The 23,435-nt window shown below is 35.6% G+C and overlaps 1 protein-coding gene across 4 annotated transcripts in view; it reads right to left on the bottom strand.

Annotated features, from left to right (window-relative positions):
* Window positions 1-23,435, bottom strand: part of CEP170 (centrosomal protein 170) — a 152,247-nt gene that overhangs the window by 107,305 nt on the left and 21,507 nt on the right. For all 4 annotated transcript variants that reach the window (XM_082834688.1, XM_082834689.1, XM_082834690.1 and 1 more), the window contains exon 2: window positions 2,009-2,154. In XM_082834688.1, coding sequence (XP_082690814.1) covers window positions 2,009-2,113 — 105 coding nt within the window. In that variant the 5' untranslated portion in view covers window positions 2,114-2,154. The remainder of the gene's footprint in view (window positions 1-2,008; window positions 2,155-23,435) is intronic.

The raw sequence follows: 23,435 nt of genomic DNA, 5'->3' as shown, positions 1-23,435 counted from the left end.
ATAATCCAGGACACAGACACCTTACCAGTCATGTAAGAAAAGATTTATTCTGCAAGTTCCTAAACAGCCATTCCCACATTTCCTAAGGCACTGCTCTGCTAGTTGACACAAATGCCACATAGAAAGTACCTCTTCCACTCTCTAATGAATGAGTTCCCCCCAGTTTGAACTTAAGAAATGTTTCAGTTACAAGGGGCATCCAAACAGAATCATTACTGCCTTCTCAGTTGCTAGTCTCACTACTCCATCTCACTGAGGAGCCCAGAAAAATCTCTATACTATTCTATTTCTCTCATTGAATTTCTTTAAATAAGGTTTCTTTATACATGTAACTCATATACTCATATAGCTATATAGTGGCTTTACTTTTACTGTCTCAAAACTATAAAATAAGTTCTTGAATTTTAAAGTAAAAACATATGCAAACATATGCAGATCTGACTTTTCTGGGGACAATGTAGGGTTTCTCAGTCTCAGCACTATTGATATTTTTGGCCAAATAATTCTTTGTTGGGTGTGTTTGGTGGGGGTGGTACAGGGGGTATGAAGAAGTATGTTATATACTGTAGGATGTTTGCAACCCCCCCTGGTCTCTTGACCTTTGCCTACTGAATGTCAGTAGCAACCACCTCCAACCCTCTACCATGCACAACAATCAAAATGGGGACTTCCCCGGTTGTCCAGTGGGTAAGACTATGCGCTCCCAATGCAGGGGGCCCAGGTTCAATCCCTGGTCAGGGAACTAGATCCCAGTGCAACTAAAGATCCTGCAACTAAAAAGTCTGCATGCTGCAACTAAAGATCCTGCATGAGGCAACGAAGATCCCATATGCCGCAACTAAGACCTGGGCAGCCTAAATAAATAAATAAATGACTACATAAATATATTAAAAAAAAATCAACTGTCTCTTAAAAAAAAAATCAAAATGTCTCCAAATACTGCCAAATATCTTTTGGGGGAATTGGGGGGAGGCAGGATCACCCCAGTTGAGAAACTCTGGGCTAACAGAACAAATCTCTCTATTCTAAGTACTTGTTTACAGTTTTTTAACCAACAAAAGGGGGGGAGGGCAAGGGGATAAGATTCTATTCTAGATTGCCAGGACCTATTAAAGTAACTAAATCTCAAAAACCAGGGGATCCATTTTTCTAACTACTTTGCTCAAAAACATCTTAAAAGGGCTTCCCTGGTGGCGCAGGGGTCAAGAATCCGTCTGCCAACGCAGGGGACAGGGGTTCGAGCCCTGGTCCGGGAAGATTCCAAATGCCGCGGAGCAACTAAGCCTGTGTGCCACAACTACTGAGCCTGCACTCTAGAGCCTGTGGGCCACAACTACTGAAGCCCCTGCGCCTAGAGCCTGTGCTCCGCAACAAGAGAAGCTACCGCAATGAGAAGCCCGCGCACTGCAACGAAGAGCAGCCCCCGCTCACCGCAACCAGAGAAAGCCCGCGTGCAGCAACGAAGACCCAACACAGCCAAAAATAAATAAAATAAATAAATAAAATAAAAAATAAATAAATTAAAAAAAAATCGTCGAAGTATGTTTTAAAAGTAACTCCTTTATACATAATTCAGTAAATGCCAACAATCTATATGCTCAAACTACTGGAAGATATCATAATGAAAACCTCGAAAAGAAAAAGAGAGATTAATTCCAGTTATCAATTAAGTACCCATAATTAAAATTCAGTTTTACTTCATTCTATGCTAATTTTATGAATTACTTACAAGTCTTATTTTAAAAGTGTATAATGTGAAACTTCTTACTTCTTAAAACAAACTTCTCTACTCAAAGCTCTCATTTTTCAAAATATAATCTCCAAGACTTAGAACTTAAGTTTTAAATGATACAAGGGGAGAAAATTTATTAAACTAGTAACTAGAGCTTAAAGAGGGAGAGCTGGAAAGTTCAAATGTTAAGTAGAGTTGCTCTCCGAAGGAGTAGAAAAATATTTCATGTCAGTTCCAGCTTTTGAGTAGACACATACAGAAGGCAGATGCAATTACCTGCAACATGAGCTCACAGTCATCTCTTCCAACAAAAATCATTTCTCGTGGCAGCCTGTGGCGAGTGCCTCCACTGCTCACCAAAAACCAGGATGTTAAGCTCATTTTCTGCTTAGCTTCTAAGTCTTTGGCAAAGCTACGTCATCCTGCAGAGAGAGATTCAGAAAAACATACATTTAGATATTTTCAACTTTAGCATCTATTCACCAAACCCTATAACTAGGCCTTGGAATAGAACTGCATTCAACATTTACCCCTGACTACATAAATAAGACAGGCCACGGGTCCCAGGAAACAACATATCTACCAAATTCTCAGCAGTAAAGTAAGTCCATGGACTCCATTAAGAGTTCACTTTGCAAAGATTACAGTCCCAGATCTTATTACATCTCAAGTACAGCCATCAACTATAACCTTTGCCCTATGACTTTGCAATTCCTCCAGTTAAAGGTGGGAGTAAAACTTCCCACTCCATAAATCTGGGCTCTGCCTCATGACTTGTTTTGGCCAATGGAATGGTGTTAATAGCTGTGATGCAGGTGGAAGCTAAAATGTGCTTGGGCAATTGGGTTTGACCTCTTGTACCTCTGCCATTACCATAGAAAGAACACGCCCTAGCTAGCCCATTACTTCAAGAAGAATGAGACACATGTAGAACAGATGTGTACCTAACACAGAACTTGAAGCAGGCCCTCAGAATATCATTCAACCCTTAGCTGAAAAATAGAATTAGTGTTGTTTTAAGCCATTGAGAGATGTGCAGTGATTTGCTTCATCACTGCCTATAATGCACAAAAGGTGAGTATAATTTACTGAAATACAGTATCTTTTTAAAAGTACAGATAGGGCTTCCCTGGTGGCACAGTGGTTGAGAATCTGCCTGGCGATGCGGGGGACGCGGGTTTGTGCCCCGGTCCGGGGGTACCCCACGTGCCGTGAAGCGGCTGGGCCCGTGAGCCATGGCCGCTGAGCCTGCGCGTCCGGAGCCTGTGCTCCGTGGCGGGAGAGGCCACAGCAGTGAGAGGCACGCATACCAAAAAAAAAAAAAAAAAAAAGTTCACTTAAAAAGGAATACATTAGGCAATTAAGTAGGTAGTCGACTAATAACATTTGTCATATCTCTATAGCTTATAAAGGTCTACAATTTGACATAGCTTATAAAGGTCTACAATTCTCAAGTAAATGATCACATTAGTATCATGTTAACCGTTAACCTCAGTAAACACTAGCAATGTTATACAAATAAGTGTCTCAATTATAAATGTTTTGAGAAAGACATTCAATTCAAATGAATATATTTGATATCTGATTAAGAGCTAACAATGGACACCAAAGAAATTGCTTCTTTGTCTACCAAGTGTAGACCACTTAATGCACTTTCAAAAACATGCAATTTCAATTTCTCTGTCCTAACATGTACGGTACTTTTTCTTTTTTTTTAAGTGAATGGTGTTTTTTTTTTAAATTTATTTATTTTATTTTTGGCTGCACTGGGTCTCCACTGCTGCACTCGGGCTTTTCTCTAGTTGAGGGGAGCGGGGGTTACCCCTTGCTGCGGTGCACGGGCTTTTCACTGAGGTGGCTTCTCTTGCTGCGGAGCACGGGTCCTAGGCGTGCGGGCTCCAGAGCGCAGGCTCAGCAGTTGTGGCGCACGGACTCAGCCGCTCTGCCGCATGTGGGATCCTCCCAGACCAGGGCTCGAACCCATGTCCGCTGCATTGGCAGGCGGATTCCTAACCACTGAGCCACCAGGGAAGCCTTATACTGTACTTTCTAAATATGTTTCTTCTAGAGCAGCAGCTCCTAAACTTTTTGTCCTTAAGACTCTTACACTTTTTTTTTTAAAAAAGGACCCTAAAGAACATTTTGTTTACATGGGTTAGATATATTAATATTTACCATATTAGAAATAAAAACTGAGAAACTGGTATGTATTAATTCATTTAAAATGATCAATAAATCAATTTTACAGAAAAAATGGCTAACATTTTAATGAAGATTTACTATATTTCTGAAACAAATAATTAGTGAGAATAGCACTATTTTACATTTTTAAAAATCTCTTTAAGCTATGGCTTAACAGAAGATTTTCATATCTGCTCTGAATTCAATCTGTTGCCATATACTGTTTAACTTAAAATATTTAAAAGCCTAGCTTCATACTTATTCCCAGATAAGTAGTGGGAAATGGAAAATTTATTTTAATAGTCTTTCCAAATAACTGAAGATAGTTTTCTCTGATACTACATCAAAACTTCACAGGTGGTAATTTCCTGAAAGTTATTTATAATATGGAATCTGAAACTTTCCATACATTTTAACATGAAAATCCGTCTTCTGCTCTGAAGAGATTTTGTAACACTGTGCATTGGTCATTTGAAAAACACTGGTTCCCTGAGTTACACAGATCTTCCAAGTGATGACACATTTCATTATACTATTTTAAAATATCACATTCATTTATATCATCACCCATCTCATCTGAAAAGTCTTTAATTACTGGGCAGCTGTTAAGCAGCAGAATCAAGCTCCTAAAATTCTAATTTTCTCTTAGAAAAATTTGCCTAAATTTTACTGGTAAAAAAATACTGTCAATTCTTTTCCTTGAAGTGACAGGTTTATACTGTCTGCTAAATACTCAGGTCTACAAAACCATAATTTGTCTGTCAGTCATTGTTTCAAGTAAAAATGATGTTCTATGAAACAACTGGCTAGTTCAGCTCACAACTCAAACAATGACACAAGGGCTTTTTCTTGCAACAACCGTGGCACTTTCGTATACAGCGTTAAGTGCTTTATGTGTATTTCCATTTAGTCTTACAAAACATTAAAAAGATGTAATTCAAAGGTCAAGACTTAATAAACAATCATTTTTAACACTTCATCAAGGACATTCTTAAGTGAAACTGGCTTTTTTTCTTACCTGCAAGTGCATGCCAGTGAAGAATATTATTACTATTAGCATAGTACGGTGCCAATGCCTTGACTAAGCAGCTTTAGCCACCACTGTTTTTCCATATTATCAGTTCAAAGGTCTATACAATAAAAAAGCCAATAATGTTTTGATAGTATTATGAAAATAGTTTTGACCTCGTGACTCTTGAAACAGTTTCAAGGATTCCCAGAGGCCTGTTGACTGGGCTCTAAGAATTACTACTATCTTAGAGGACGTGACTATGTCATTAAGAGCATAAACTTAAGAGTCAGACAGATTGGTGGAGAAGTCTGACTCCTGGTTCCACCACTTATTTCCACACGACCTTGGGCAAGTTACTTATTACCCTGTGTCCCTTAGTTTCCTCTTGTGTAAAATGGGAATAAGGATAGTATCTACTCAACAGTTTTTTTCTTATTGATCAAAAGAATACTACTTGTAAATATTTTCCCCATGAAATTCCCATATACATTCTTATATGATTTAATTAGAAGTTATACTACAAAACAGTGAAACAAAACATTCTGCAATAAGAAACACATCTATATATTAAAAGAGAAACCTTTAAAATGTAGAATTTCATGTTAAGGTAAAAATCCCATATATTATGAACTTATCTACACATACATGAAACAATTGGTTTCACCAAAATAAGCAAATAATTTTCTGTAAAGTTAGAACAATTAAGTCTTACTCCCTTCTCAATTTATTGAATTGATATGGTTAATTTATGTGGATTCTTAAATCTTCCATTCACCTAATTTCTTGATGCAAATGTTGTTGTTAGTCTTCCATCCGTCTACTTTCTGTCAAAATGCTTTTTAGCATTTTATATGTATGTCCTGGCCAAATAAACAGAGAATCAAAAAAATTTTACCAGAAGAAAAAATCTTCAATCTAAATATGGTATATAATTTGCATACTGCCTTTCCAAGGAAAGACAATTTTAAAACATGTCATTAATAAGTAAGTCAACAGTTATAAACTCATTTAAGGGAACTGAAGAAAAAAACTTTTCAGCATTTGTATGGACAATGTCCATAAGACATGTTAAAGGAAATCAAATTAACCTAAATACAGTAAATGAAACACCAGAGCCAACCATGGGCAACAAGAACAGTTTCCAGACATTTTTAAAATCACAACGTAGTATGTAAGCATGATTCATATGCTACAAAAATATTTTAATTATTTAGACAATAGCAAGCATAATTATATACCAATATGTAATATATAACTCCACAATATAAACATACAGTAATTAACTATATAAAATAAAATTAAAATAATGGCTTTTTACATATTTTATTTTGACTTTCAACGACACTTAAAAGGTAACAAATATACACATTTTCTAAGAAACAAAAATGAAAAGCATAATCCTCAAGATGAAGGGTATTTATTTACTGGGGTGGGGCAGTGACCGTGAGTCATCTTCTAGTTTTTCTACAATAGGAGGGAATGAGATATGATATAAACCCACTGTCTCTCAGTTCTCACATGGGACTCTTCCCTTATCTAAGACAGCTTTCTCACTGGTCCCTTAGTTGCAATGCTCTTTTCCTACTCACTGAGTTAATACTGACATTTGCATATGGGTAAAACTGAAAACTGAGCTTCCTCAGTGGCCAAGGCAGAAGTTTCAGCTCAGCTTCCTCTAAAGGGCAGGAAAAGGGGCCTTTGGGTTTGCCGATTGGATAGAATATGCCCAAGGTCTTGACTTGGGCACTTCAGATATCCTATCTGTAAAAATGAAAAGAAAAACAAAATAACCCCAAAAAATAAGGAGAGCACATCGAGATAAAATGAGATATAGATATGCTATCTTGTAGTATCCAGCATATTGGGAGGCACTCAATTTATGCTCATTGCCTTTTCTCCCTCTCCTCCTAATCTTTTCTGCCAAATAATACAATAATGTCATAATATGAGACTCAAAATACATCAACCAAACAATACATATACGTTGAATATCTTCTATGTCAATGCTCTAAAATTATTCACTTAAAGAAATAGATTAGGGTAAAAATTATGGCAATATAATATGCCTTATACCTTACTCATAAAATTAAAAATACTATAACCTTTATTTCATACATATTTCAATTCTGAAAAGTACATTTAATGGATCACTGATTAAAATTCCTGTAACACTTTCTCAAAGCACAAATAGTTTTCAGGTCATACTGGGGATCTAAAGACTGAAGAGTATGGAAGACCCTGACCTTTGCAAAGATTACAGTCCCAGATCTTATTACATCTCAAGTACAGCCATCAACTATAACCTTTGCCCTATGACTTTGCAATTCCTCCAGTTAAAGGTGGGAGTAAAACTTCCCACTCCATAAATCTGGGCTCTGCCTCATGACTTGTTTTGGCCAATGGAATGGTGTTAATAGCTGTGATGCAAGTGGAAGCTAAAATGTGCTTGGGCAATTGGGTTTGACCTCTTGTACCTCTGCCATTACCATAGAAAGAACACGCCCTAGCTAGCCCATTACTTCAAGAAGAATGAGACACATGTAGAACAGATGTGTATCTAACACAGAACTTGAAGCAGGCCCTCAGAATATCATTCAACCCTTAGCTGAAAAATAGAATTAGTGTTGTTTTAAGCCATTGAGAGATGTGCAGTGATTTGCTTCATCACTGCCTATAATGCACAAAAGGTGAGTATAATTTACTGAAATACAGTATCTTTTTAAAAGTACAGATAGGGCTTCCCTGGTGGCACAGTGGTTGAGAATCTGCCTGGCGATGCGGGGGACGCGGGTTCGTGCCCCGGTCCGGGGGTACCCCACGTGCCGTGAAGCGGCTGGGCCCGTGAGCCATGGCCGCTGAGCCTGCGCGTCTGGAGCCGTGGTGGGAGAGGCCACAGCAGTGAGAGGCACGCGCACCAAAAAAAAAAAAAAAAAAAAAAAGTACACTGATAAGTCCAATACACTCACTTGAGTATTTTCAGAAATACACAATTGAAATTGTGTTGAAATTGTTCCCTTTTATCCAGTTTCTTCATCTCAGAATGGTAACATTTATTTGTATAATTAAACCTAAGGCTGTTACGTGTTACAGAACTACAAATTGTAGATAAAGGAAGCTTATATTAACAAAAAGTCCAACAAGGAGAGAATCCAGCTATAGAAGAAGATGCAAGCTCACTTTTTCTTTGGGAAAAAGGTCAACATCTATAGTTTACTTTTTCACCATCTGGAACAGTTCAGTTTACCCACAGGACAATCCTCCAATCTCCTCCCAAAGTGGGCAAAAGCACACTGATGATGCTGTGGAAGCCAAGTCAAGAAGAAATAACTGGGGGGAACCTCACCATTCCATGTGAAGAGTTTCTATGTATTTATCTCCTTGGTTAAGCATAGCACCTTATCCCACCCTTGAATGAGCTTGAGGGTCACATGTTTAGAGTCTCTCTGATTTAGTATCTTCAGATAATAAACCTCTAATCTTCTGTGGGACTAGGGGTTTGGGCAATGGAGCCTACTAGTTCTTTATATGAACTTCAACTGATTTTCTTGGTTTCAGTCCACACTGTCTTCCAAGATAACTGGTATCTCACATTCCCAAGCCTTTCCAAGATTCTATGAGAATTCCATTTTTTCTTTATTTCTTCCTCCCACAGCTCCCCCTCTTCCAAAACTTTCTCAACTTCTCTTCCCAAGTAGCCTCCTCTCATTCTCTTTGTATTAGTGAGACTGGGAAGGAACAGAGAAAACTCCAGGGGCCCTATTCAGTATACTTCTAGAAAACTGCTTCTTTTATCATATGATTTTGAAATAAAATAACATTAAAATAAACTAGCTATTCAAAATATAATAAAATATCTCAATGATCATATATTATCCCCATTTTCTTTAGTGTCATAATCGTTTCCTTTTCTTTTTTCCAGATTGACTCAAGAACGTTAGCTACTCTTAAAAGAAGTGAATTTCCAATGATAATGTCTGCTCTACATATCTGTAGTTTGGTTACTTCATTCTAATTGCATTGATTTCAAACTTCAGGTTATATACTATTAAAATTACAAACACCAGATATGATTCAACAGAAGCTAAAGAAAAGGGGCAAAAGTCTCCACAGTCATGTTACTCTAACACTGGATATGCCTCCAAACAATCCCTGGACAAATGAGCATTGTATAGTTCATCAAACAACATATGATACACTAATGTTTCCATACTCTCAGATGAAATGGCTAAAAGGATATTCTTGGTAACTTTATGAATTTGGAAAGAAGCTACGATAAGGAAAACTAATGGATCAGTTCAAACACTTACGTATTTCAAGGTACTTCCTCATAAAACCTTTGTATTAAATTCTCCTAGTAAAACGAAGAAAAAGGCAAGCTGGATAAAACAAAAGGATACTGTCTAAGAGAGAGTCTGTATATGTAAGGACACAAAGAGGTTGAAAGTAAAAGGATAAAACAAGAAATTCCATGCAAACCGGAATCAAAAGAATGAGGTGGCTATGTTAATGTCAAATAAAATAGATTTTAATTCAAAAGAGCTTACAAAAGACAAAGATCATTATATATTGATAAAAGGTTCAACACAGCAAGAAGATATAAAAACTGCAAACATATACACACCTAACAACAGAACATCAAAATATATGAAGCAAAAATGGACAAAATTAAAAAGATAAGTAGACAGTAGAACAGTAACAGTGAAGACTTCAATGCCCCATTTTCAACTATGAAAAACAACCAGACAGAAGATCAATAAAGAAAGAGAAGACTTGATAACACTATGGACCAATCTGACCTAACAGATACATACAAAACACTCCACTCAACTATAGCAGAATCACATTCTTTTCAAGTGCACAAAGAATATTCTCCATAATAGACCATAATGTTAGGTCTAAAACAAGACTTAATAAAAAGATGGAAATATTACAAAACAACTTTTCTAATCACAATCTAATGAAATTAGAAATCAATAACAGCAGGAAAGCTGGAAAATTCTCAATATGTAAAAACTAAACAACACACTCTTTAACAATGAGTGGGTAAAAGAAGCAATCATAAGAAAATTAAAAAATAAATTGAAACAAATGAAAAGAACAATACAGAATAACAAAACTTGTAAGATGTGCTCAAAAGCAGTCCTAATAGAGAAATTTCCAGCTGTAACTACTATAAAAAAAAAAAGCAAAAAAAAGATCTCAAATCAATAATCTAAATGCACATCTTAAGGAAACCAAACCCAAAAGTAACTGAAGCAAGAAAATAATAAAGATTACTGTTTCTAGTTGTGGCCTTTCTTTTTTGCTTAAAGAAGTCACTTTAACGTTCTTGTAAAGTTTGTTTGGTGGTGCTGAACTCTTTTAGTTTTTGCTTGTTTGTAAAATTTTGATCTATCAAATGTGAATGAGAACCTTGACAGGTAGAGTTTTCTGGTTTGTAGACTTTTCTCTTTCATCACTTTAAATATATTGTGTCACTTCCTTCTGACCTGCAGAGTTTCCTAAAAAATCAGCTCAGTTCCTTATGTGTAACTGTTGCTTATCCCTTGCTGCTTTTTTTTTTTTTTTTTTTTTTTTTGCAGTACGTGGGCCTCTCACTGCTGTGGCCTCTCCCATTGCAGAGCACAGGCTCTGGACGCGCAGGCTCAGCGGCCATGGCTCACGGGCCTAGCCACTCCGTGGCATGTGGGATCTTCCCGGACTGGGGCATGAACCTGTGTCCCCTGCATCGGCAGGTGGACTCTCAACCACTGTACCAGCAGGGAAGCCCCCCTTGCTGCTTTTAATAACCTCTTTTTATCTTTAACTTTTGCCATTTTAATTACAATGTATCTTGGTGTGGTGCCCTTTGGGTTGATACTATTTCAGACTCTACATCCTGGACCTAGATGTCTGTTTCCTTTCCTAGGTTAGGGAAGTTTTCAGCTGTTATATCTTCAAATATGTTCTCTGTCCCTTTCTCTCTCTCTTCTCCTTCTAGGACCCCTATAGTGTTAATGTTTTTACACCTGACTTTGTGCCAGTGGTCTCTTAATCCATCCTCATTTTAAATTTAAACATTTTTCTGTTGAGCTTGGGCGATTGCCACTACTCTGTCTCCCAGTTTGCTGACTGTTCCTCTGTATCATCTAACCTACTGCTAATTCCTTCTAACATATTTTAAAATTTCAATTACATATTCTTCAGCTCTGTTTGCTCTTTACATTTTCTAACTTTTTGCTTAACACCCCACTTACATCAATGAACAGATCATCCAGACAGCAAATCAATAAGGAAACATTAACCTGAAATGATACATTAAAATGGACTTAATAGATATATATAGAACATTCCATCCAAAAGCAGCAGGATACACATTCTTTTCAAGTGCATATGGAATATTCTCCAGGATAGGTGACATGCTAGGCCACAAAATAAGTCTCAGTAAATTTAAGAAAACTGAAGTCATATCAAACATCTTTTCCACCAAAATGCTACAAGACTAGGAATCAACTATAAGAAAAAAACTACCCAAACCACAAACAGATGGAGGCTTAACAATATGTTACTAAACAACCAATAGGTCACTGAAGAAATCAAAGAAGAAACCCCAAAATACCTGTAGACAAATGAAAATGAATACACAATGATCCAAAATCTATGGGATGTAGCCAAAGCAGTTCAAAGATGGAAGTTTATAGTGATACAAGCTTACCTCAGGAAACAAGAAAAATCTCAAGCAACCTAACATTACACCTAAAGGAACTACCAAAAGAAAAGCAATCAAAACCCAAAGTTAGATGAAGGAAAGAAATCATAAAGATCAGAGCAGAAATAAATGAAAAAGGGACTAAAAAACAATAAAAAAGATCAACAAAACTAAAACCTAGTTCTTTGAAAAGATAAACAAAATTGATAAACCTTTAGCCAGACTCATCAAGAAAAAAGAGGGCCCAAATCAGAAGTGAAAAAGAAGTTACAACCAATGCCACAGAAACTCAAAGGATCATAAAAGTTACTGTGAACAATATTATGTCAAAACAGACAACCCAGAGGAAATGGACAAATTCCCAGAAATGTACAATTTTCCCAATACTGAGCTGGGAAGAAACAGAAAAGACTGACAGACCAATTACTAGATAAAATTGAATCAGTAATTTAAGAAAAAAACACAACCTCCAAACAAAAGTTCAGGACCATACGGCTTCACAGGTGAATTCTAACAAACATTTAGAATTAATGAAAAGAGTTAATACCTACCCTCAAACTATTCCAAACACTAAAGAGGAAGGAACTCTTCCAAACCCATTTTATGAGGCCAGCATCACCCTGATAGCAAAACTAGACAAAGACACTACAAAAAAAAAAAAAAAAATTACAGGCCAATATCACTGATGAACCCAGATGCAAAAATCCTAAACAAAATATTAGCAAACCAAATCCAACAATACATTATAAAGATTATACACTGTGATCAAATGGGATTTAACCCAGGGATGCAAGGACTTTTCAGTATCTGCAAATCAATCAATGTGATACCACACTAACATACTGAAGAATAAAAACCACATGATCGGGCTTCCCTGGTGGCGCAGTGGTTGAGAGTCCACCTGCCGATCCAGGGTACACGGGTTCGTGCCCCGGTCTCGGAAGATCCCACATGCTGCAGAACAGCTAGGCCCGTGAGCCATGGCTGCTGAGCCTGCACGTCCGGAGCCTGTGCTCCACAATGGGAAAGGCCACAACAGTGAGAGGCCTGCGTACCGCAAAAAAACAAAAAAAAACATATGATCATCTCAATAAATGCAAAAAACGCTTTTGACAAAATTCAACATTCATTTATGATAAAAACTCTCCAGAAAATGTGTTGGGGGGAAACATACCTCAACATGATAAAGGCCATATATGACAAGCCCACAGCTAACATCATACTCAACGGTGAAAAGCAGAAAGCATTTCCTTTAAGATCAGGAACAACACAAGGATTCCCACTCTTACCACTTTTATTTAACATAGTTTTGGAAGTCCTAGCAACAACCATCAGAGAAGAAAAAGAAACATGAGGAATCCAAGTCAGAAAGGAAGAAGTAAAACTGTCACTGTTTGCAGACAACGTGATATTACACATAGAAAATCCTAAAGATGTCACCAGAAAACTACTAAAGCTCATTAATGAATCTGGTAAACTTGCAGGATACAAAATTAATATACAGAAATCTGCTGCATTTCTATATATTAATGATGAACTATCAAAAAGAAAAATTAAGAAAACAATCTGATTTCCCATTGTATCAAAAAGAATAAAATACCTAGGAATAAATCTAAGGAGGTAAAAGACCTGTAACCAGAAAACTGTAAACACTGAAGAAAGAAACTGAAAATGATACAAATGAAAAGATATACCATGTTCATGGATTTTTAAGAATTTATATTGTTAAAATGTCCATAATGCCAAAAGCAAATAACTAGAATAATTCTAAAATTTGTGTGGAAACGCAAAAGACCCTGAATAGCCAAAAGTAATATTGAGACAGAAGAACAAAGCTGGCAGTATCACACTCCCTCATTTCAAACCATACTATAAGGCTATAGTAATCAAAACAGTATGGCACTGGCCTAAAAAAAGACACATAGATCAATGGAATAGAATAGAGAGCCCAGAAATAAACCCATGCTTATATGGTCAATTAATCTATGACAAAACAGGAAAGAATGTACAGTGGAGAAAAGACAGCCTCTTCAATAAATGGTGTTGATAAACCTGGACATCTACATGCAAAGGAGTTAAACTGGACTACTGTCTCACATCATATACAAAAATAAACTCAAAATGGATTAAAGACTTAAATGTAAGACCTGAAACCATGAAACTCCTAGAAGAAAACACAGGTAGTACACTCTTTGACATTGGTCTTAGCAATATTTTTTTGGATATATTCCTCAAGCAAGGGAAACAAACAAAAAAATAAACAAGTGTGACTACATCAAACTAAAACATTGTTGCATTGTGAAGAAAACTATCAACAAAATGAAAAGGCATCCTACTGAATGGAAGAAGATATGTGCAAACTATGTACCTGACAAAAGGTTAATATCCAAATGATATATCTGATAAAGGGTAAATATACAAAGATCTCATGCAACTCAATATCAACAGGAACATGAAAAGATGCTGAACTCTGCTAATCAACAGAGAAATGTAAAGTGAAACCACAATGAGATATCACCTCATACCTGTCAAAATGGCTACCATCAAAAAGACCAGAAATAACAAATGTTGGCAAAGATGTCAAGAAAACGGAACCCCTGTACACTGTTGGTGGGAATATCAATTGGTACAGCTACTTTGTAAAACAGTATGGAGGTTCCTCAAAAAACTCAAAATAAAACTACCATAGGATCCAGCAACCCCACTCCTGGGTGTGTATCAGAAGAAAACAAAAACACTAATTCAAAAAGACATATTGAATATATACCCCAATGTTCACAGCAGCATTATTTACAATACTCAAAATATGGAAGCAACCTATGTGTCCATCCATCAAAAGATGAATGAATAAAGAAGACGTGAATATATATTTATATAGAATGAAATACTACTCAGCCATAAAAAAAGAATGAAATTTTGCCATTTTCAACAACATGTATGGACCTGGAGGATATTAGGCTAAGTGAAATAAGTCAGTGAAAGACAAATACTGTGTGATATCACTTATATGTATAATCTAAAAAATAAACTAGTGAATATAACAAAGAACAAACAGATTCACAGATACAGTGAACAAAGTAGTGGTCACCAGTGAGAAAGAGGAAAGGAAAGGGGGAGGGGCAGAATATGGGTAGGGGATTAAGTGGTACAAACTATTATGTATAATATAAATAAGCCTCAAGGATATACTGCACAGCATCAAGAATATTTTGTAATAACTATAAATGGAGTATAATCTGTAAAAATTTTGACTCACTATGTCGTACACCTGAAGCTAATACAATACTGTAAATCAACTATACCTCAATTTTTTAAAAAAAGGAATTAACACCAATTCTTCGCAAACTCTTCCAAAAAACCAAAGAGGGAAGACATCCTAATTCATTCTATAAGGGCAGCAATACCTGATACCGAAGGTAGACATAGAAACTACAAGAAAAGAAAACCACACTAAGATATTACTGATGTAACAATCTTCAACAAAATACTGGCAAACTGAATTCAGCAGCATATCAAAAAGGATTATATACCATGGCTTCATGGGATTTATTCCTGGAATGAAAAGACGGGTCAACATATAAAAATGAATCAAGGTAATAGAGTATAATCATAAAAAGAAAGGAAAAAATGATCAGAAATTGTATTAGTTAATTATGCAGACTGATGCAGAAAAAGTATTTGACAATATTCAAAATCCTTTCATGATAAAAACACTCAGTAAAGTAGGAAGAGAGGGCTTCCCTGGTGGCGCAGTGGTTGAGAGTCCGCCTGCCGATGCAGGGGTCACGGGTTCGTGCCCCGGTCCAGGAAGATCCCACATGCCGTGGAGCGGCTGGGCCCGTGAGCCATGGCCGCTGAGCTTGCACATCCGGAGCCTGTGCTCCGCAACGGGAGAGGCCACAACAGTGAGAGGCCCGCATACCGCAAAAAAAAAAAAAAAGTAGGAAGAGAAGGAAACTCTTTGAACATGATAAAGGCCAAATATGAAAAGCCCACAGCTAAATTCATACTCAATGGTAAGAGACTAAAACCTGTGCCCCTAAAATCAGAAACAGGAAAAGAACACCTGGTTTCATTTCTATTTAACAATGTACTGGAAGTCCTAGCCAGAGTAATTAGGTAAGAAAGAGAAATTAAAGGCATCAAAATTAAATGGAAGAAGTAAAATCACCTCTGTTCAAAGATGACATGATCTTATATGTAGAGAACTCTAAAAGTCTACCAAAACAACCACAAAACCCACACTACCACAGCTAATGAATGAATTCAGAGAAATTGCAGGATATAAAATTAAGTAAAAAATCAGTTTCATTTCTAGTTATTAGCAATGAACAATCTGAAAAGGAAATTAAGAAGAAAATTCCATTTATAACTGCATCAAAAAGAATAAAATAATTAGGAAGATATAACCAAGATGACCCAAGACTTATACCCTGAAAAATAAAAAACACTGCTGAGAGAATTTAAAGGAGACCTAAATAAATGTAAGGGCATTGTGTACTCACAGATTTGAAGACCTAATATTGTTAGGTGATAAGACTACCAAAGCAATCTACAAAGTCAGTGTGATCCTTATCAAAATCCCAAAAGTACTGTTTGAAGAAAAAGAAAAATCCATTCTATAAGTCATATGGAATCTCATGGGACCCTGGAGAGCCAAAATAATCCTGAAAAAGAAAAGCAATGTTGAAGAACTCACATTTCCTTATTTCAAAACTTCCTACAAAGTGGCAGTAATTACAACAGTATAGTGCTGCATAAAGACAGATCTATATGCTAATGGAACAGGAGAGACAGCCCAGAAATAAATCTTCACATATATGGTCTATTGGTTTTCAACAAGGGTGCCAAGAACATTAAATAGGAAAAAGACAGCCTTTTCAACAATTAGTGCTGAAAAAATTGGATACCCACATGCAAAAAAATAAAGTTGTACTTTTACCTAATACCACATACAAAAGTTAACTCAAAATGGATCAAAGACTTAAGCATTGAACTAGTGAGTTTATAGCTTTCGTAGTAGCTTGGATGGTTTCGAGAAGGTAATCTATGGTAACCTATTTATCACATTGTCAGATCCAAATAGAATGTTTCTTTCAGACAAGTTTAAGCTCCAAATTGGTAAGCTGTATATGTATACTTAAAATTCTTGCAGTGAAGTTATTTGTAACCTGTCTCTTGTCTCAGGCTCTCCACCTTATTACCAATCCTCTTAAGTGTGATAGGGAAAACATATTTTTAAAGAAGCTTAACAGTAAGAACACTGAATTAATAAAAGATGAGCTTCAAAGATAGGTCCTGGTTTAATATTGAATTGCTTGGCTTCTGTGGCTTTTCTTTTTCTGGTCACATTTATTTATTTAAACAGTTTTTGTATGCCTTGTCATGTTTCCATGGAGATTATATTGTATAAGTGTTTGTATAAGCTGGAATCATCCTTAATTTTCTGTTGATAATTTTTCAAATGAAGATAAGTGGATAATTGTAAAATACACTAACTCTTAGGGTGTTGTAGTAGCTGAAATATGGAAATGTGTAGCTGCCATGCTTTTTCTGAATGGACAGGAGAAACATAAGCTACAGAGTATTCATTTCTGAGGATGCTTTTCTGGTATAAGAAAGGCTGAAAAATATTGGCAATTCCTCAGAACCCTCTTTCTTGTTAACGGGTATCTTTTGTTGGTGTGTTTTGCTCTTACATTACCAATAGAATATCATATATGAATTTTATGAATAATTGCTTTCAGTTATTTTGCTTTTGTATAAGCCGTCTGAGACCTTGCTATGCTGTATAAGTTGTGTTTGATGGATTGGTGTGAGTATGAAATAAAGCAAATCACTTTTCTTTTGTATTATCAAAAAAAAAAAAAGACTTAAGCATAAGAGCTAAAACTATGTAAAACTCTTAGAAGGAAAAATAAGATAAATTGGACTTTATCAGAACTTAACATTTTTGTGCATCAAGGGACACTATGTAGAGAGTGAAAAGAATGGGAGAAAATATTTGCAAATTATTTATCTGATAAGCGATTCATATCCAGAATATTAATTATTAGGGAAATGCAAATCAGAATCACAATGAGATACCACTTTACATCTATTAGGATGGCTATTATCAAAAAATGAAAATAACAAGTGTCGGTAAGAATGTAGAGAAATTGGAACCCTGTACATTGCTGGTGGGGATGTGTAAAGGTGTAGTTGCTATGGTTTCTCAAAAACCTACACAGAGAATTTCCATATCATCCAGCAATTCCACTCCTTGGTACATACTCAAAACAACTGAAAAAATGTGGACTCACGCAGATACTTGTACACCAATGTTCACTGCAGCATTATTCACAGTAGCCAAAAGGTGGAAACAACCCAAGTGTCTATCAACAGGTGAATAAAAAAAATATATGTATATATAAGGGAATATTATTCAGTCATAAAAGGAAGTGAAATTCTGATACATGCTACAACATGGATGAATCTTAAAACATATTATATTATGCTAAGTGAAATAAGACAGATGCAAAAGGGCAAATACTGTATGATCCACTTATAAGAGGGACCTAAACTAGGCAAATGTATACAGTCAGAAAGTAGAATAGAGGTTATAAGGGGCTGAAGGGAGAGAATAAGAAGTTGTTTAATGGGCACAGAATTTCTGTTTGGGATGATGATAAAGTTCTAGAAATAGTGGTGTCAGTTACACACTGTGAATTTGATGTCACGGAACTGTACACCTTATGGTTAAAATGGTAAATTTTATGTTATATATACTTTACCATGATTTTTTAAAAAGTGTTATTGAAAAAGAAAGGCCACTCAAGTCCTGTCTCTGCCTTGATTCCTCTGTTCTTAAATTGGAGACAGTAAAACTTTATTTCATTTAGTTTTGTATTTGGTTTTGTCTATCTTAGAACAAGGTATTTTGGACATTCAAGTTTTCCACAGAAGTGAGAATTTTTCCTTAAATCAGGGATTGGCTAACTTTGGCCTTCTGCCTACTTTGTGAATAAAGTTTTAATGAAACACAAAGCTTCTGTATTACAACAGTGGAGTTGAGTAGTTCATACAGAGATCATATGGCTTAGAAAGCCTTAAATATTTACTTTCTGGCCCTTTATAGAAAGTCTGCCTTAAAGTATCAACACCAGTTTTTAGTTTTACCGTTTTCAATGAAAATATTTTAAAATATATTTCACATTTACCCACCTTTTACAACTCAAAATATTAACTACTGTATTTAACTCTACTAGTAGCTCATGATCATCACTATTATCAATAATTATTAAACTATGCTGTAAAAGTGATTTCATCAGAATATATAAGGTATATGGGCTATATCTGTCCTAATACTATCTGTTGATAGTTCTGCTTTTTTGAGACCCCGTACTCACATCGTACATGTTTTTCTGTCTTCTCATTTCTCATCAGTATTCATTTTTCACTTTAAAGCCCCATTCCCTCCTGCAAGGCCTTAAAAATAACATAAGTATATTTCAACTAGGCTCAAAACGAACAACAAGAATCTGAATGAGAGCTCCTGTGAATAAACTACATGTGTTTTCATTTGAAAGATAAATTTTGTCACTCCACAGGCTTTAGTTTATTTTTGGATCTTTAGTTGTAGGCAGCAGAATTCTACAGGTGAGATGCTATTGTAAAATAGCATTGTATCTCCCTTCCAAATTAAAGATCAAATTAAATAAGAATACTGAGTTCTTTGAATTCAAAGAAAGGAATCTGATATATCCAGAGTATGGAAGAATTTTCTCTAAAGAGGAATTAAGAGACTACAAGATTGGCCCCAAAACTTACTAGTATAGTTTCAGAGATTAAACTATATGGAGTATGCTTACCCATTAATCATGAACATATAATTAACATGTGTATGGCTTAGGTTTAGATTTAACAAGCTAAATAGATTCAGGGTCCTGAGAGTTTTATACGTAATTCTGAAAAACCAAAACTCTAAATACATGTGCATGTGTTTTGGGCATGAGAGAAGGTAAGGGCTTTCATCACAAAAAGTAAAAACTCCAGGAAATCTCACTAAAGAATTACAAATATTAACGTCTATTATTGAGAAATGAATACATTTTCTTGCTTCATTTAAAGCGATTAACAATATAACTAAAACACAACTCAAGACTCTTCCATTTCCCATAGCATCAATTTCTAACACTGGAATAAATCGAGAAGCCTACAATCTTAGATATGTAGACTAGACATAAAATTCTGTTGTACATTCTATGGGTTATGATGGCATGTATCTACCATTATGGTATCTTAGAGTATCTTCATTGCCCTAAAAACCCTCTATGCTCCTCCTATTCATCCCTCCCTGCACCAACCCCTGGCAACCACTGATTTTTTTTTTTACTGCCTCCATACTTTTCTACAACATCATATAATTGGAATCATACAGTATGTAGCCTTTTCAGATTGCTTTATTTCACTTAGTAATATGCATTTAAGGTTCCTCCGTATCTTCTCACAGCTTGATAGCTCATTTCTTTTTAACACTGAATAATATTCCACTCTCTGGATGTATGACAATTTATCCATTCACCTGTGAAAGGACATCTTACTTGCTTCCAAGTTTTGGCAGTTATTAATAAAGCTGCTATAAATATCACGCCTTTTTATCCTATCATACTGAGTACCCAAAAGATAAGTGACTAATTTTTAAATAAATGTATAAATTCAGGACTACTATTTCACATTTTCCCCCTACTAAATCCCTAATAGAGAATATCCTCAACACTAAAGGCTCTGCCTCTGACACCTTGTATTTCTGAAAATGATAAAAACATTAGGGATGCATTTCAGCTAACGACTCAGAATCAAATAAGGTGCAGATATGATTGATCATATGCTATAAAGGCAAATAAACATCATTTTCTATAATCTTTTACTTATAATAATAGATAGCATTTGACCATTTACTATATGCCAGACAGTTCTAAGAACTTCATACACACACATGCACACAGCTTTTAACAATGAAAATTATGTAAGTTCTAGAAAGTAGACAAACATTATACAAGTTACACCCGAGAACTCTTATTTTAGAGTACTACACAATGAATTAATCTATTTTTTTCTTCATTCATAAAGTGTGTACTATGCACTAGTAACAGGGAAAGAGTGATAAGACAGAGAAAGTTCATAATCTCATAGAAGCAAAAATAGATAAACAAAAGCTAAGTAAATGAATAGGACAACTTCAGTGACAATGGGAAGACTAGAACATGAAAAACAAGAACAGCATGATGTAACAGTTCTAAGGTGGTGCTATTTAGGCTGGGTGGTCCGGGAAACGTGTCTGAGAAAGTGACATATACTTAGAACATACTCAGAAATTCAACTCTGCTGTATAATTAACTTGATATGGGAGAGATAATGAAATACATTCTTGGGAAAAATTTATTCCTTTTAAAATCCCCACCCCCATTTGAGACAGTACAGTTAATCCCTAAAATTAAATCCACAGCTGTGCTTTTTTTGGATACCTACCAAGATACTTGTTCATGAGCATGTGAACAAATTCTATACTGGGAAAACTTCTGCTTTCATATACTCTTGATTATTTTGGAACAACTGTTCCAAATTTTACCTTTATAATCTGCCACATACATTATTAAATCTTGAAAAAACCAAATACATGTGGAGAAAAAGCCTAATTTACAACTTTTGCCTAAAACAGCATTAAAAAGTAAAAAGTTTTTTCATTAAGGAAAATGAAGATGATATTCCAAATATCAATAGTCATACATTCTATATCTGAGTTTACTATATACTTTCAAAAGAAGACTTAGATTTGATGATATACTTTTCTACAAATTGCCTAGGCATTAAAAGTTTCTGCCAAAGGACAAGAATAAAGATAGAGACGTAGAGAATGGACTTGAGGACACTGGGAGGGGGAAGGGTAAGCTGGGATGAAGTGAGAGAGTAGCACTGACATATATACACTACCAAATGTAAAAGAGATAGCTAGTGGGAAGCAGCTGCACAGCACAGGGAGATGAGTTCGGTGCTTTGTGACCACCTAGAGGGGTGGGATGAGAGTGGGAGGGAGACGCACGAGGGAGGGGATATGGGAATATACGTATGCATATAGCTGATTCACTTTGTTATACAGCAGAACCTAACACAACACTGTAAAGCAATTATACTACAATAAAGATGTTAAAAAAAAAGTTAATATTAAGGATGAAATTTTCCTATTTAAGGACTATTTCAGAGAAATAAGAATATGCATTTCAAAGACACAAAAGGAATTTTTTCAGTTTCTTATACAACATCACGAAGACAAGGTATTTTTAAAACACCCTTCAAAGCATAAAAAAAAAATCTAAGAAGCAAACACTAAATGATTTATATGTAAATGCCTGTATAAAAAATCAGTTGATCTTCCTTTTGTTCATATAAACATCTTTTTAAAGAAAAAAAAAGTTTCTGCCAAGTTTTCTCTGCCAGTTTATGAAAAATGTAAAGGCTGACTTGTTTTCTTCTCTAGAACTGTACAACTCTGTTAAAACATAATTTTGTTGTTTTACACTAACAAATCAAGACTCAGATTCAAATATTTATCAAGTACCTCCTTTGTTCCAGTAACTGTACTAGGTGCTTATACTTTCATATAAGCATGAATGAAACAAAACAAGCATGGGAGAAACATTTTTCCCTTGAAGAAAGCTGAAGTTAAATGACTTAACCAAGGTCACAGGAACTATCTGAATTCAAACCTGGGCTTTCAGATACCAAGTTCAGGGGTTCTTCCACAATTACTGTCGCCTTTGTAGTTTCCTCAAGTATGCCTTAAAATGGTGCTAGTGATGTCAATTCCTATAGATGAAGATTTGGCTAAAGAGTTTGAATATGGCTGAAAAGAACATATTTTTACCTAGTAACATGTTCTGTGACACTATCTTTTTACACAATAAACATTGACAGGTCATGCAAAATTCAATCTATTTTCAATCTACCTCTTAGCTTGCTGCTGGGCTACAAGTAAGTTCCAAGGTTTTCTCCCTGAGAAGTCCACAGACAAGGAAGAATCAATCAATTTATATTAAAATCAGAGACCAAAAATCAATGATCCATCTAGAGGAATGGTACAAATTCAGTAAACTGGGGTACAGCATAGATCAGAAACCTAGAATTTGAAAGAACAGTAAACTATCTCTAAGCTCAATGTACAACTATGAATCTGAAAAACTTTGTCAGGTCAACTATTACTAGGAGCAGGAAAAGGTGCACCAAGCTGTCTCAAAGAATTGAAAACAGAACCTACAGGAGGGAGTGACAGTGGAAGAAAGCAGCTTGAGTTAAGGGTTTATAAGAGCCTGAAACCCAAATGTTTTTGATTCACCTTTCTTACTTCACTCTATGAGAACAATGTCTCTTGTTTCTGTCATTCTTCTGTAATGAATTTCAGCATATAACTAACTGCCTTACGTGCTATTTAAAAACTTTTTCTACTCTGATTTGAAAAGATACATGAAGTCCAATGTTCATAGTGGCACTGTTTACAATAGCCAAGACAAAGAAGCAACCTAAATGTCCATCAACAGATGAATGACCAATGGACAGATCATCCAAAATGAAAATAAATAAGGAAACACAAGCTTTAAATGACACATTAAACGAGATGGACTTAATTGATATTTATAGGACATTCCATCCAAAAACAACAGAATACACATTTTTCTCAAGTGCTCATGGAACATTCTCCAGGATAGATCATATCTTGGGTCACAAATCAAGCCTTGGTAAATTTAAGAAAATTGAAATTGTATCAAGTATCTTTTCTGACCACAACG

This window comes from Leucopleurus acutus, assembly GCF_964270905.1.
Source record: "Leucopleurus acutus genome assembly, chromosome: 2".
Taxonomy (NCBI): domain Eukaryota; kingdom Metazoa; phylum Chordata; class Mammalia; order Artiodactyla; family Delphinidae; genus Leucopleurus; species Leucopleurus acutus.
The sequence above is the reverse complement of the archived record's forward strand: the minus strand, read 5'-3'. Positions and strand labels throughout refer to the sequence as shown.